The sequence below is a fragment of the Carassius gibelio genome, chromosome A1 (genome assembly GCF_023724105.1).
Source record: "Carassius gibelio isolate Cgi1373 ecotype wild population from Czech Republic chromosome A1, carGib1.2-hapl.c, whole genome shotgun sequence".
Lineage (NCBI taxonomy): Eukaryota > Metazoa > Chordata > Actinopteri > Cypriniformes > Cyprinidae > Carassius > Carassius gibelio.
In genome coordinates, this window is record NC_068371.1 from 29403568 (window position 1) to 29415717 (window position 12150).

Below are 12150 nucleotides of genomic sequence, written 5' to 3' on the forward strand. Positions count from 1 at the left end.
TAATGCTTATAAAGTTGTCTTAAAATTATTTTTTACTGATTATGTAAGTGTATGATCAAGAATAGCTCTTGCTGTAAACACACAGTAAATCAGATAGCTTAAACTTGAAGGCAGTGGTCTAGATGTATTGCTGTATATAATCACAGTCAACACTGTTAAGAGCAGGACATACCATACGCCACGCTTTGATGCACCGCTCTGTGTACAAGTGTTTGTGCATGGAAGGCGGGGTTTGGCAGTAAGAGGCGAGACATTCACATCTCACACACATACATGCAGCAGGCTTTAATGCGGTCATCCCCCAGGGATAATTATAGAACCAGGTCACATACACCAGAGATAGCTCCATTTATCCTAATTGAGCTCTGTGGCAACTGACGGCAGCCTCTCTGTCTGCTATCTGTCTGCTGTGTGGGATGTGTTTCGTTATGTGTACGAGTAACTTTATCTGTACCTTTGCCTCATGAAGGACAGCGTTGACATGCACTGTTGAACCTATTTTCTTAGATGGTCTACTGGCACGCTGACACCAAAGAATGTGTGTGTGTGTGTGTCCTGTTTCACACTGCACGCAAAAGCAGTATGCATTTATTTCGCCACCTATGGTAGCAGTAATCACGTTGTGTACATAAGAAGTATGATACTACGTAGCACATAGGTGTGAGTTTCGGCACTGAAAGTGCACTATAAATTTATTAGCACAATTTTTTGCAACATAAGCTATGAATAAACATTAAAAAGCAAACTGGTCATCTGTTATCTGATACACACGTGCATGTGTATCCACTCTTTTCACCTCCCAGCAGTATGTCACATTTTCTTCTTCCAGAAAGGTTTGTAAGTGTGCACATAGCCTGCAGAGAAAGATCAAAATAGCTCTTCCTGTATTTCCATCAAACCTTGCTCCTGGAGTGCTGATGCCAGAACTGAAACAATCAAATGAGTCTTAATTTCTTGTGGGCTGACATGACATGCCTTAATTTACAGGACGCGTAAAGGAAGAACTTGTTAGTGACAGCACACAAAGCCTGAGGAATCAAAAAGTGACCCTTTTTAGTATTTACTTTATTAATACACTTTTTTGGTGTTATGTGAACCATTCACATTCATAGATGAATGATTGAATTAATTAATTTAATGGATACATTAAGTTTTAGGCTTCGTTTTAAGTTACTTTTGTCAGAAATGGTGCCCTTCTAAATAATTATTTCATGTCAGTTGACGATAATTTAATAAACAAGTGAACAATAATAAGTTAACAAACAACAAAAAAAGTATTACCATTTGGTACATTGTGATGCTCTCAAGTGTGAACTTGACCTTCAGCCAACACATCCCAGTTAAAAATCTTTAAAAGTGGCTCCCAGCAGTGTTTCAAGAGGGGGTGGGCCTACGCAATCAAACACGAAAGCAAAGTCGGGTCTAGAACACCCACTTTTCTCAATGGATGAAACTCCCAGTGGATAAAAGTCCTACATTTTTCTTGTTGAATATCAGTTCTCACTAAGAAATGTTACATTAGAGAAAACAGAAAGAAACGTTGTCCTCAATTCATGTGCTTTATAAATACAGCTTTGATTGGGGATGGAAAAACTGGTCTAGATTGATTGAACCATTTGTAAACCATTTACAAAATGAGGTTTGAAGATGAATTTGAACGCTCTATGGTCCATTTGTACAGATGCCATAAATTCTTCCTTGTAATTTTAGCCGTTCTTATCTTTTGAAGCTTTGTTTTCAGTGCCTCAAGCTTAAAGGGTTAGTTCAGCCAAAAATGAAAATTAAGCCACAAATTACTCAACCTGAAGTCATCCTAGGTGTAAATGACTTTCTTCTTTCAGACAAATTCAGTTTGAGTTATTTAAAAAATTGTCTTTGATTTTTAAAGCTCTTCGGAGCCACTCAGCGGGTGTTGCACTGCATCGTGCACTAGGGCTGTCAACAAATATTCTAAATTGGAATATGTATTCGAATAGTAAAAAAAAAAAACAAAAAAAAAGAATATACAAAAAAAAAATAATGTGGAAAAAAAATCGCCCGAGGTAGTAGAGGTGTGGTTGTCTGCTTTGCGAGTGGGCGCGCTAGCGCACCTGAGGGTTCAGAAACAGGTCACAGGAGTAGCACTGTCTGGCACAGCATCACTGTTGAAAGTTGACGCGTCTTCATGGAAGATGCCATCAAGTGCAGAGCCCAACTCGACCGCAGCAGAGAAAGTGAGGTAAAATTGTTGACCCGCGAAACAAAGTTGTATGCAAGCTATTTAAGATACAGTTAGCATACCATTCGACCACTAGCAACATGAGGTCACATCTCAGAAATGTGCACCCAAATGAGCATGGCATAATGTGTGGAACTCCAGCTAAACAGTCACGTCTTGACACTTAACGTTACATTGCATCGCCCGCCACAAGCTCTTTGTCTGCAACACGACATGAGGCCATAACGGATAAAATAATTTCGTTCACTTCAATTAATATTAATAATATTTGTTTCAATCACTGAATAAAGCCTGCTATATTAGGGACAACAGTCGCGACCTTAAATTGCTTGCACAAAAATGTGTTTGTTCATTTAAACCATTATGCGCAGAGAACGTGAGGGTGAGAGAGCTTGAAGTCTGCAGTCTTGGCCATTAGTTGATTTCCTTGTTTTTGTGTAGGTAATATGTTGTCATATATGTTTAAACTTAAATAGACTACCTATACAAGTAGTTATGTCTCTTTGTATTATTTTTTCCTGTTATTGACGTAATGCGCGTCATTGACAACATGCGCAACCAGATGTTCGAATAGTTCGAATATTCGTGTGTTTTTTAGAGGGAATATTCGAATGTCATTTTTTAGCAATTTTGACAGCGCTATCGTGCACTAATAAAAATTTAACCTTGTTAGAGTGGTATAGTTTTCATGGTTCTAAAATTTATGCAAAAAGCCAGTGGACCAACTTGTTGGGAAGCATCAATTTACAAAAAAAAAAAAAAAAAAAAACAGTGGCACAATTTCCCTTACGATCCAGAATTTGCACCCATTTAATTCATGAGTTTGAGATTTAGCTGGCAAAACAGTTGCTGACATCGTTTTCTTTCATGCATTTGGCTCGTCTGTGTTTATTTTGCAAAATAATAATAATTGTGGTATGTAACCTCCAGTATGTACAATGTGTAGATTTATTATACTATACTCTATGAACTTGAAATTCTGATGGATGATGGTGGGCTAAATGGCTATTATTGTTTGGCTTAACAGAACATGATATAGATGTGACTAATTCAATTCAATTCAATTCAAGTTTATTTGTATAGCGCTTTTTAAAATACAAATCGTTACAAAGCAACTTTACAGAAAATTATGTTTCTACAATATTTAGTAGTAGCTAACAAGAGTAAAGTCAAGAAGAGCCCAGAGTGGAAGTCTGGTACTGAGCATATGTAATTTAGATTTCGCAGACTTCATAGTTTATACTGTTTTCTTTTTTAAATAATAAAACATATGAATAGGGCTTCATTCTTAATTTTTAAGTTCAGGGGTAGAAAATGGATCAACGGTTTAAATAATAAATTTCCATGTAACTGGTCAACCAAAGATCAAACCAAATTTTGTATTGCAAATACAATTCAAATACAATCTCATCAAACAACTAGACTAACAAATGGCTTGACACAAACCATAAAGGGGCATCGCCACAGGGTTTTCTTCTGTTTAGAACCACTTGGACCACTTCTTTATTTTTCGTTGAGAAATGTGACTGATCCTCATGATTTATTTGATTGAGGTGCAAGTTTAACTTGACTATGGTGGGCCATGATATCCCTAGTTGAAAGTCCCCTGCGGAGTACATAATCCTTCAAAAATAATATCTTAAATATGAACTGTTTAACCAAGTCGGCCAGAAAAAGTGAATTAGCGAAACTGATGTGTTGTTTCAGTGCTAGCTCACATAATGGGTATTAACAGGAGTAAATTGCATTTGTTTGGCTGCCCAACTGCTTTGAAGTGGAACAAAGTAAAGAAATTAGAACAACAGATCTTGCAGCATTTGGTTGTTTGATAGTATTTATGCTTTGAGTCCAAAGAGGAAAAACTAAAAAAAAAATTGTTAAGAACTGTATGTCAGGAGGTCAGATTCTGTTTTGTGTGCTCGAACCTACACAGGAAATTCTGTGAAGAATGCTTAAGGTGGCGGGAAAGTGTAGCGCGACCCATCACAAAACAGGACACCTTCCTTTTTCCTGCTGTTAAGTGTCCTTGTATCCCTTCTCCAAACTTAGAACACCCCTTTTCCTTCATTTTGCTCATGCCAAGGCCTCGGGACATCCAAACATGGACAGTGCTGCTGAGATAAGGTGTGGCTGTCTTATATATAGGCAGAGCTCTTCAGGGCCTCTTTGAGGGAGTTATGGGCAAACATCAGTTTATAGACTGCTAGATAAACATCCACATATTTAGGACCTTCTCATGTTTGCTGGTTCAAAAATTCAGTATGTCTCTCATCTGCTGGGTTAAATTAAATGGATGGGGTACAAAAAACAACAACATAGAGGATAATAACCTAATGGGTTGATCATCAACCTAACCATTTTACTTTTTGCGTGTAAATAAATAAAAGCTTTACAATGCTAAAAATGGGATCGAAGATTATCAGGACAAAATGTGCGTTTCTTCCGAATAAGCTTCACCAATTAATCATTCACAGTAAGACCAAGACCATATATTATAAAAATAAAATGGGTCAATTTGGATTCTGCGTTGACTAGCGCTGAGACATGAGGCAAGGAAACCATGGTTTGCCTGACTAAAATTTGGATATGAGCCACACGGAGGGTCTTTTGTGGCTTTCTGAGCGTACTTGGCTGTGTATGCGTGTGTTTCAGAAAAAGAAAGTGAGATATGACCTCAGGGAAGGAGGTTCGTGACCCAGAGATCATTTGTCAATAGGTCCACGTGTTGCCTGTGTGGCCATTATTCCAAACAAAGAGACCCAACAGTCAAGCATGGCATAGAGCCAACAGGCTGTACTGAAACCTCTCCTGTCTCCCCCTACTGTTTCTCTCAAACACACAAACACACTTACATGTACCATATGCATTAGCGTCACACTGCAATACGAGCCCCACACTCTCTTCCTAGTTTTTTGTTCACATTGACTGTCTGACAACCTGGGATACAATCTTGCTTTGAGCTTTGAGACGGAACAAAATTTTTCATTTCCTTAAAATGGGAAAATGTTATACACAAAAAGAGACAGTTACTTGTAGATAAAACAACAATAAAAAAGGAAAATGAAAAACTGATAAGAGCAACCTTATACAGTTCCTCAAAGTAAAAAAGCAAAAACATGCACTTCCATTTTTGGTCATTTCATTCCCATCCAGGCTCTGTCTGACTTAACCAAGAGCCACTTTTTTTGTTCATCAGAAACCTCATCTGCCTATTTTCTACTGCCTTTTGTGTTTAGCCCAACAGGTGCGAAATAAAAAAAGCATCTTAGACAAAAAAGGATTATCAAAATAGGTGCAGCTGCGTCCCATCACTAAAACTGGGAATTAATGTGCAAGCCTGTATTGATGTCTTTTTTTTTTTATAGAGATTTATATTTTCAAAGAGATTACATTCTGGTCCCAGCCAGTCATATTGTAGAATAGCCGGGGCTTGTGAGAAAGCTGCCATTAAGACAAAAGGAAATGTGAGCATTGGCAGCTAAGCAGGTGCAGGGTAATTAGAGGGGCAACAGCTGCCACCGGTCAAAGACATCTTTGCACAAACGCTTGTCTTTGCCCCTCCCTTGGTTTTTCCCATCTCCTTTCCTTTAAGCTTTCCACTCCAAGCGTGCTGTCAATGTTTGTGCTCCCTCAGAGTGGTTCAGCGAGTCTATTGATTAATTAGCACTCACTTGTTTGCCAAAATGGAGAATATCTAATAGAAACTGTAAGCAAACTTTCAGGCGTTCTAACACCCTATTGAAGAGTCTGTTGACGAATGGTCAAAGCAGACAGATATAAGCCAGCTTTATCAGAAGTTCTGTCATGATTGACAAAGACAATTTGTGTCTCAGCTATATAAAACTGCATTGACAACTAGGCACAAGAACTCAGCATCCTATAGACCATGTTATGTGTTACTGCAAGCTGACATTATTTTTACTTCTCTTATGTGATTTATCCAGAGAGCAGCATCATGTTTATTCAAACTATATTCTAGGCTTGCATCACTGCTTCCAGGTCTAGGGCAGTATGGGACACTGAAGCCTGAATTAATCCTATTTAAAGTATGTCTTTACTCTAATGAGCCCGATCTAAGAAACACACTCCAGCCAGACCTGCTGTGGTGATGTCATTACCCGCTTCTCTGGCCGATCCAACCGATTGGGTTCAGCTGTGTGTCCATTTTAACTGTGAATTTAAAGTGGCAGTCCATCCAAAAATGAAAAATTCTGCCATCATTTACTCACTCTCATGTTGATCCCATTATGAAAGATGTTTTGATGAATGTCCATGCTGGTTAATTTAAAAATAATGCAGTAGTTCCTAAACCTTGTCCTGGAGTACCTCACAAAATTTGGATGTTTCTCTCATCTGACACAACCATTACAGGTCTTGAAGTCATTACTAGCGAGCCGATAAGTGTGATTATTTTGGAGACATACAACATGTGCAGAGTTGGGCATACTCCAGGACCAGGATCAATCTGAACCATTAATAATGGATAAACCATGGGTTTATAACTCTGCCCCTCAAGTTCCACTTTCCTGCAGAGTTTATCTCCAACCCTAATCAAAAACACCTGAACAAGCTAATCAAGGTCTTCAGGCTCACTGGCAGTTAAGTTTGGTCAAGGTTGGAGCAGTGGATCTCGAGGACCAGGGTTGAGAACCCTGGGATAAACAATTTTATAAGCTGAATATGTTTTTTTTTTTTTTTAAGGGAACTTAAGCATTTCATCAGTCCTTAACACCAATTCCTTTGTGATCAACAATAAAATCTGTAAGCTACAGTATGGCAGAGGGCAAAGATCTTGACAGCACCTGGTCATATACTTTTGTTAAATGGAAAAAAAGCAGTGTGAACATTCTTCATAATCCGTATCTTTGGAAGAGAGGAAGTCGGTTTGGATTGACATAAAGAAAAGTAAATCATTTTCATTTTAGTTACTGGATGAATTCATCTTTAAAGATACCCAAAAGGCTACTAGAAAGATACTACATTTGTTTTTAAATTTGCAACTACATTTTTTGAAATATGTAGCTTCTATTTAAATTAAGTCTTCATTATCTCCAGTGATTTTTTTTCTTCTTCGTCTTGTCCATAAATAGCTCTAACAACTTTAAATTGGTCTCCATCTTGTCTTTAAAAATTCCCCTCGTTCTCCTTAGGAGTTTTTAATATTACACTAATTAGCACAGACGACATCAGGCAGATTTTCTGTGTGCGAATCTATCTCGGCTAGATCTTAAAATCATTTCAGAGTGCTGACAAACAGAAAATGTATATATCTAGAATATCAAAATCAGACAATGTGATCATAAGCAAAAGGAGCGAAACAGATCCTATGCCTTTATTGTAACAAACATGAAAGGACATTCACATTTATTCATTTAGCAGACGCTTTTATCCAAAGCGACTTACAGATGAAGACAGTGGAAGCAATCAAAAACAACAAAAAGAGCAATGATATATAAGTGCTATAACAAGTCTCAGTTAGGTTAACACAGTACACATAGCATGGGATTTTAAATAATATAATAAAAAGAAAACGGATAGAATAAAAAAAGAATAGAGCAAGCTAGTGTTAGAAGTCTTTACACATACATACACACACACATACAATTGCATAATTAATTAAAAGAAAGTAGAATATAAAAAGATCAGAAAGGTTTTTTTTTAAAGAATAGAATAAGAATAGTGAGTGTTAAAGTTAGAGGGTCAAATAAAGATGGAAGAGATGTGTTTTAAGCCGATTCTCGAAGATGGCTAAGGACTCAGCTGCTCGGATTGAGTTGGGGAGGTCATTCCACCAGGAGGGAACATTTAATTTAAAAGTCCGTAAAAGTGACGTTGTGCTTCTTTGGGATGGCACAATCAAGCGACGTTCACTTGTAGAACGCAAGCTTCTAGAGGGCACATAAGTCTGGAGTAACAAATTTAGGTAAATGGGTGCAGAGCCAGTGGTAGTTTTATAGCAAACATCAATGCCTTGAATTTGATACGAGCAGCTATTGGAAGCCACTGCAAATTGATAAACAGAGGTGTGACATGTATTCTTTTTGGCTCATTAAAAATTAATCTTGCTGCCGCGTTCTGAATTAATTGTAAAGGTTTGATAGAATGGGACAATGAACATTACATTTAAACCATCTCTATGTTAACTTCTACATATACCCATGCATATATATATTTGCATAATTGAAAAGCATTAGCAATGGTGGTCTACAGCCTCTGTTGTGATAAATGCATTCAAGCTCAAACTTGCTAAAGATCCTCACAAAAATAGGGTTAAGAACATTTTAGCAGCCTCACTCAGCCTGCACCCATGTCCAAACTATTGTAGTCCGTTATAATGTATTTCACTTAACCTTTTTTTATTTACATATGTACCCTAGCTGTACTATGCAAGTATTTCATTGCCTTAGTGATAAGTGTAATCCTAATTCTTATCCTTTGTTGACTCTTATTCTGAAAGATAGAAAGAAAAACAGTTGTGTCACAGATATTGCTTCATTCTGTTTGCACAGTAGCCTTGCATATTATTAGGCAAATAAGTCATTTGCTGACCTGTTAGCCTTGTATTTTAGGGATTGATCTCTAAGCAAACCATCTTGCATCCTTTATCCTGATGGAAATGAGTTACATCCTTATAGAACTAAATATAGAGGGTCAGAGAACTGCTTTTTCTCTTTCGCTGTTGTTTGCTGGGCCTCTCACACTGTAATGGTTTTAAGAGGGTTTATCTGAGACCAGAGCTAATCGGCAGTCACTGTGGGCCATTGTCGATCTATGGACAATTTTCATACAGTACTTATCACACTTCTTGACCTCCTCCTCCATTTATAAGCTATACATTTTACTGAGTAGGTTAAATAATGTTCTCCCTCTCAAAGGTGGGATCTTAGGATGAACGGCTCATTTTAACAAGCTAATTAGCACCGGCAGGCCACTTTTAGCACAAATAATTTTGTCTGGGGTCTGACTGTCTAAATAAAGGTTACACTCCAGCAGGGCTCTCAGTTACAAAAGGAGGAACAACAGTCTTCAGCTGGTCTGAGTGCTGAGCTATGATAAACTAAGTTAGCCTACCTCTAAACTACTGTAATACGCTATTTTAGGCTACTAGGAGTGGGGAATTAAATTCGGTGTACCACTAAACACTTTGCTAGCACAGCATTTCATTCATATTTTGCACTATTTTTAGCAAACTTGCAAGGAGCAGTGGGTATGTTGTGCTTACAGTACTACGCTAGCCTACTAGTACATTACTATAAAGTTCTATTCCTGGCAGCCAATGGGTAACTCGTTTAAATGGTAAAGAATGTAAAGAGACACTCCATGGCAGCCATTTTGGAAACAACTTTAGCTCTTATGTAAAATAGTAGCGGCGTAAAGGACTCAACTTTAAATTTGTTTTGTATGTTTGTTGAATAAATAGACTCTGTAGCATGTATGTATTTGGTAAAAGAAAGGAGGGGGGTGCTTACTAAACCTTTTTTTTTTTTTTTGTATGATAGACGTGAAATCTATAGGGCTGATTAACTGCCCAATAGTTGTCGATTATCTAGAATCAACCATTGAATAAACCATACTGTATAATACAAACAGTTCATCTGACAACTGATAGCTAACTGCATATCGCACTTCTGTCCCACAGACAGTGAAGTCGTCCCTCCAGACCTTCTCCGCCCACGATCCTTCACCACAGTACGTGGATCTGCCTCATTACGACGTGAAGCAGACACCTCCCGCCTGTCTGTCAGTCTTTGCGATCTTAACCTGCAACAAGTTGATGCCAGGCTTCGACTCCCTCCCGCCCCCGTCACCTGTCCCATTCCTCAAAATTCCATGAACTCCCAGCAGTCATCACTGCTTCCTCACACCTTGGAATGTGACCTACGTTTCCACCAGCTACGAGGTGCCCACATCAAAACCCTTAATGAACAGACTGTGGCGCGATCCGAACACAACCGTGAAGAACGCACTCTGGTCTTCACAGATCGCCCACTACGAATTGGTGAAACCATCTTCATTAAAGTCCTTAAGTCCAGCCCTGCTCGATCTGGGTCTCTCTCTTACGGTGTGACATCCTGTGACCCAGCAGTGCTTCGCCCTAGTGATCTCCCTTACAATCCTGAAGCACTGGTTGACCGTAAGGAATTCTGGGCGGTGTGCAGGGTGCCTACTGCTTTGCAGAGTGGCGATATCCTTGGTTTTCTGGTCACACAGGAAGGGGAAGTCATTCTGAGTCATAATGGTAACAATGTGGGGATGCAGGTGTGTGTGGACAACTCGCGACCACTCTGGATGTTCTTTGGACTGCATGGTGCTGTCACACAGCTGAGGATTCTAGGTAAGCAAGCCAAATCAGAATCATATTATCTAGATGTATTAGAAAAAAATAAACTTTAGGTGCTTTCACGCAGGCAAAACAGGACATGGTTCATATACAAAAGTGGTAATGTGAAAGCTGTCATGAGGACCTGGGATCACAATAGGGTAGAGAGCCCAAGACCACCTGTAGGTTGCTCTGGAACTGTGGCATTATTCGCATGAATGTGAGATAAACTCAAACTAGGTGTGCATTTGTTCCAGAAAAAATGTAAAATGTTACTTTAGACATTTGTTATACAAAGTTAGATTAAAAAAAAAAAACTGTGCCCTTGCTATTATTGGTAACAGATTAATTTCAAAACTTGAATTTTGTTGATGACAAAAATACAGTCACACTCCAGTAACCTTTCAGAACAGCAGACAGTGCTCCAGGTATCACCCACACACCTGAGACTGACACACTCTCAATAAAGTTTGAACTAAACAAGGGACGTGCAAAGGAAAACAAACAGCTGAAAAACAGGAAGTATTACAGGAGTTTGTGTGGGAGGACTGTGACCTCTGTTAGCCTTGTATGCACTCTCCAAGATGTCTGTGTTGCTGGAAGCACATTCCCCACCCCTCCACCAATGCACTCACCCCATCTCATTAGCATGCAGTAAAGGAAAGTAAATCAGAAAGTGAAGAGGAGAGTGGGTGATTCACACTTCATTTGAGAACATTCATTTGAGAACCTTTCTCTCGTTTACATCTTTTTTTCTCTATTTCTCATACCCATTCCCCTCTTAATGTTTTTGTTCTTTCAAGATTCAAGGTTCAAAACATCACTAATAATTTACTTGTTAGAAAATGGTCTCATTGTGCTCATTCAACAGTAACGGCAGAGGGAATATACAATGAAGTTATGAAAAAAGAGGAAGCCTGAAAGAAATACCAGAGCTTGCAAGGCTGCAAAAGAATAGCTTTTATGTAAGCTTAGGTTTTAGACTTTGGCTAGATAAATATAACATTATTAATTCATATTTACTAATCTGTAAGTAGATAACCTTTTTGATTCACAAAATGCAATTAGCATTAATACCTTGCAAAAAAAAGAGAGAGAGAGAGAGAGAGATAGACAACATTATGGTACTAGAGATGTGAATGTTGTAACCGTGTTACCATATGCTGCCATAGGCAATGGTTATTATACAATAATGCTAAATGCAATGATTGAGGAGAATCAAGTATTCCAGAGAGCTGTCTAATAAAGACAGCCTCCAGAAAGACCAATCACAATTCAGAATGCAAATAAATCCAAGGAAGAAGACTGAATCGCAATTCAAATACTGACTGTTAGTATGCATACAGTTACTGTCGGTTAGATTTTACCACCCTGCAAACACTTTTATTAAATCCAGTGGTAATAAATGAAATGCACAAACACATGCATAGACATAATTACTTCTTTCTGGAGAGGGTCGAGAAAGAAGTTAATTGCAGTTGTCTGCTAGTTACAGTAATTGATCACTCAATGTATGTTTTTCCCCATGATGTGAGCTCACATGGTAACAAAGACTATATATATGATTGGTTTAAAGAGAGACAGGAAAAGTCAGATTTGTCAACAGAAAAAC

General features: G+C 38.3%; 1 protein-coding gene across 2 annotated transcripts in view; it reads left to right on the top strand.

The window, feature by feature from the left end:
- LOC128017754 (E3 ubiquitin-protein ligase NEURL1) overlaps positions 1-12150 on the top strand; it is a 47681-nt gene that overhangs the window by 28912 nt on the left and 6619 nt on the right. For both annotated transcript variants that reach the window (XM_052603248.1, XM_052603257.1), the window contains exon 4: positions 9858-10553. In XM_052603248.1, the coding sequence (XP_052459208.1) occupies positions 9858-10553 (696 nt within the window). The remainder of the gene's footprint in view (positions 1-9857; positions 10554-12150) is intronic.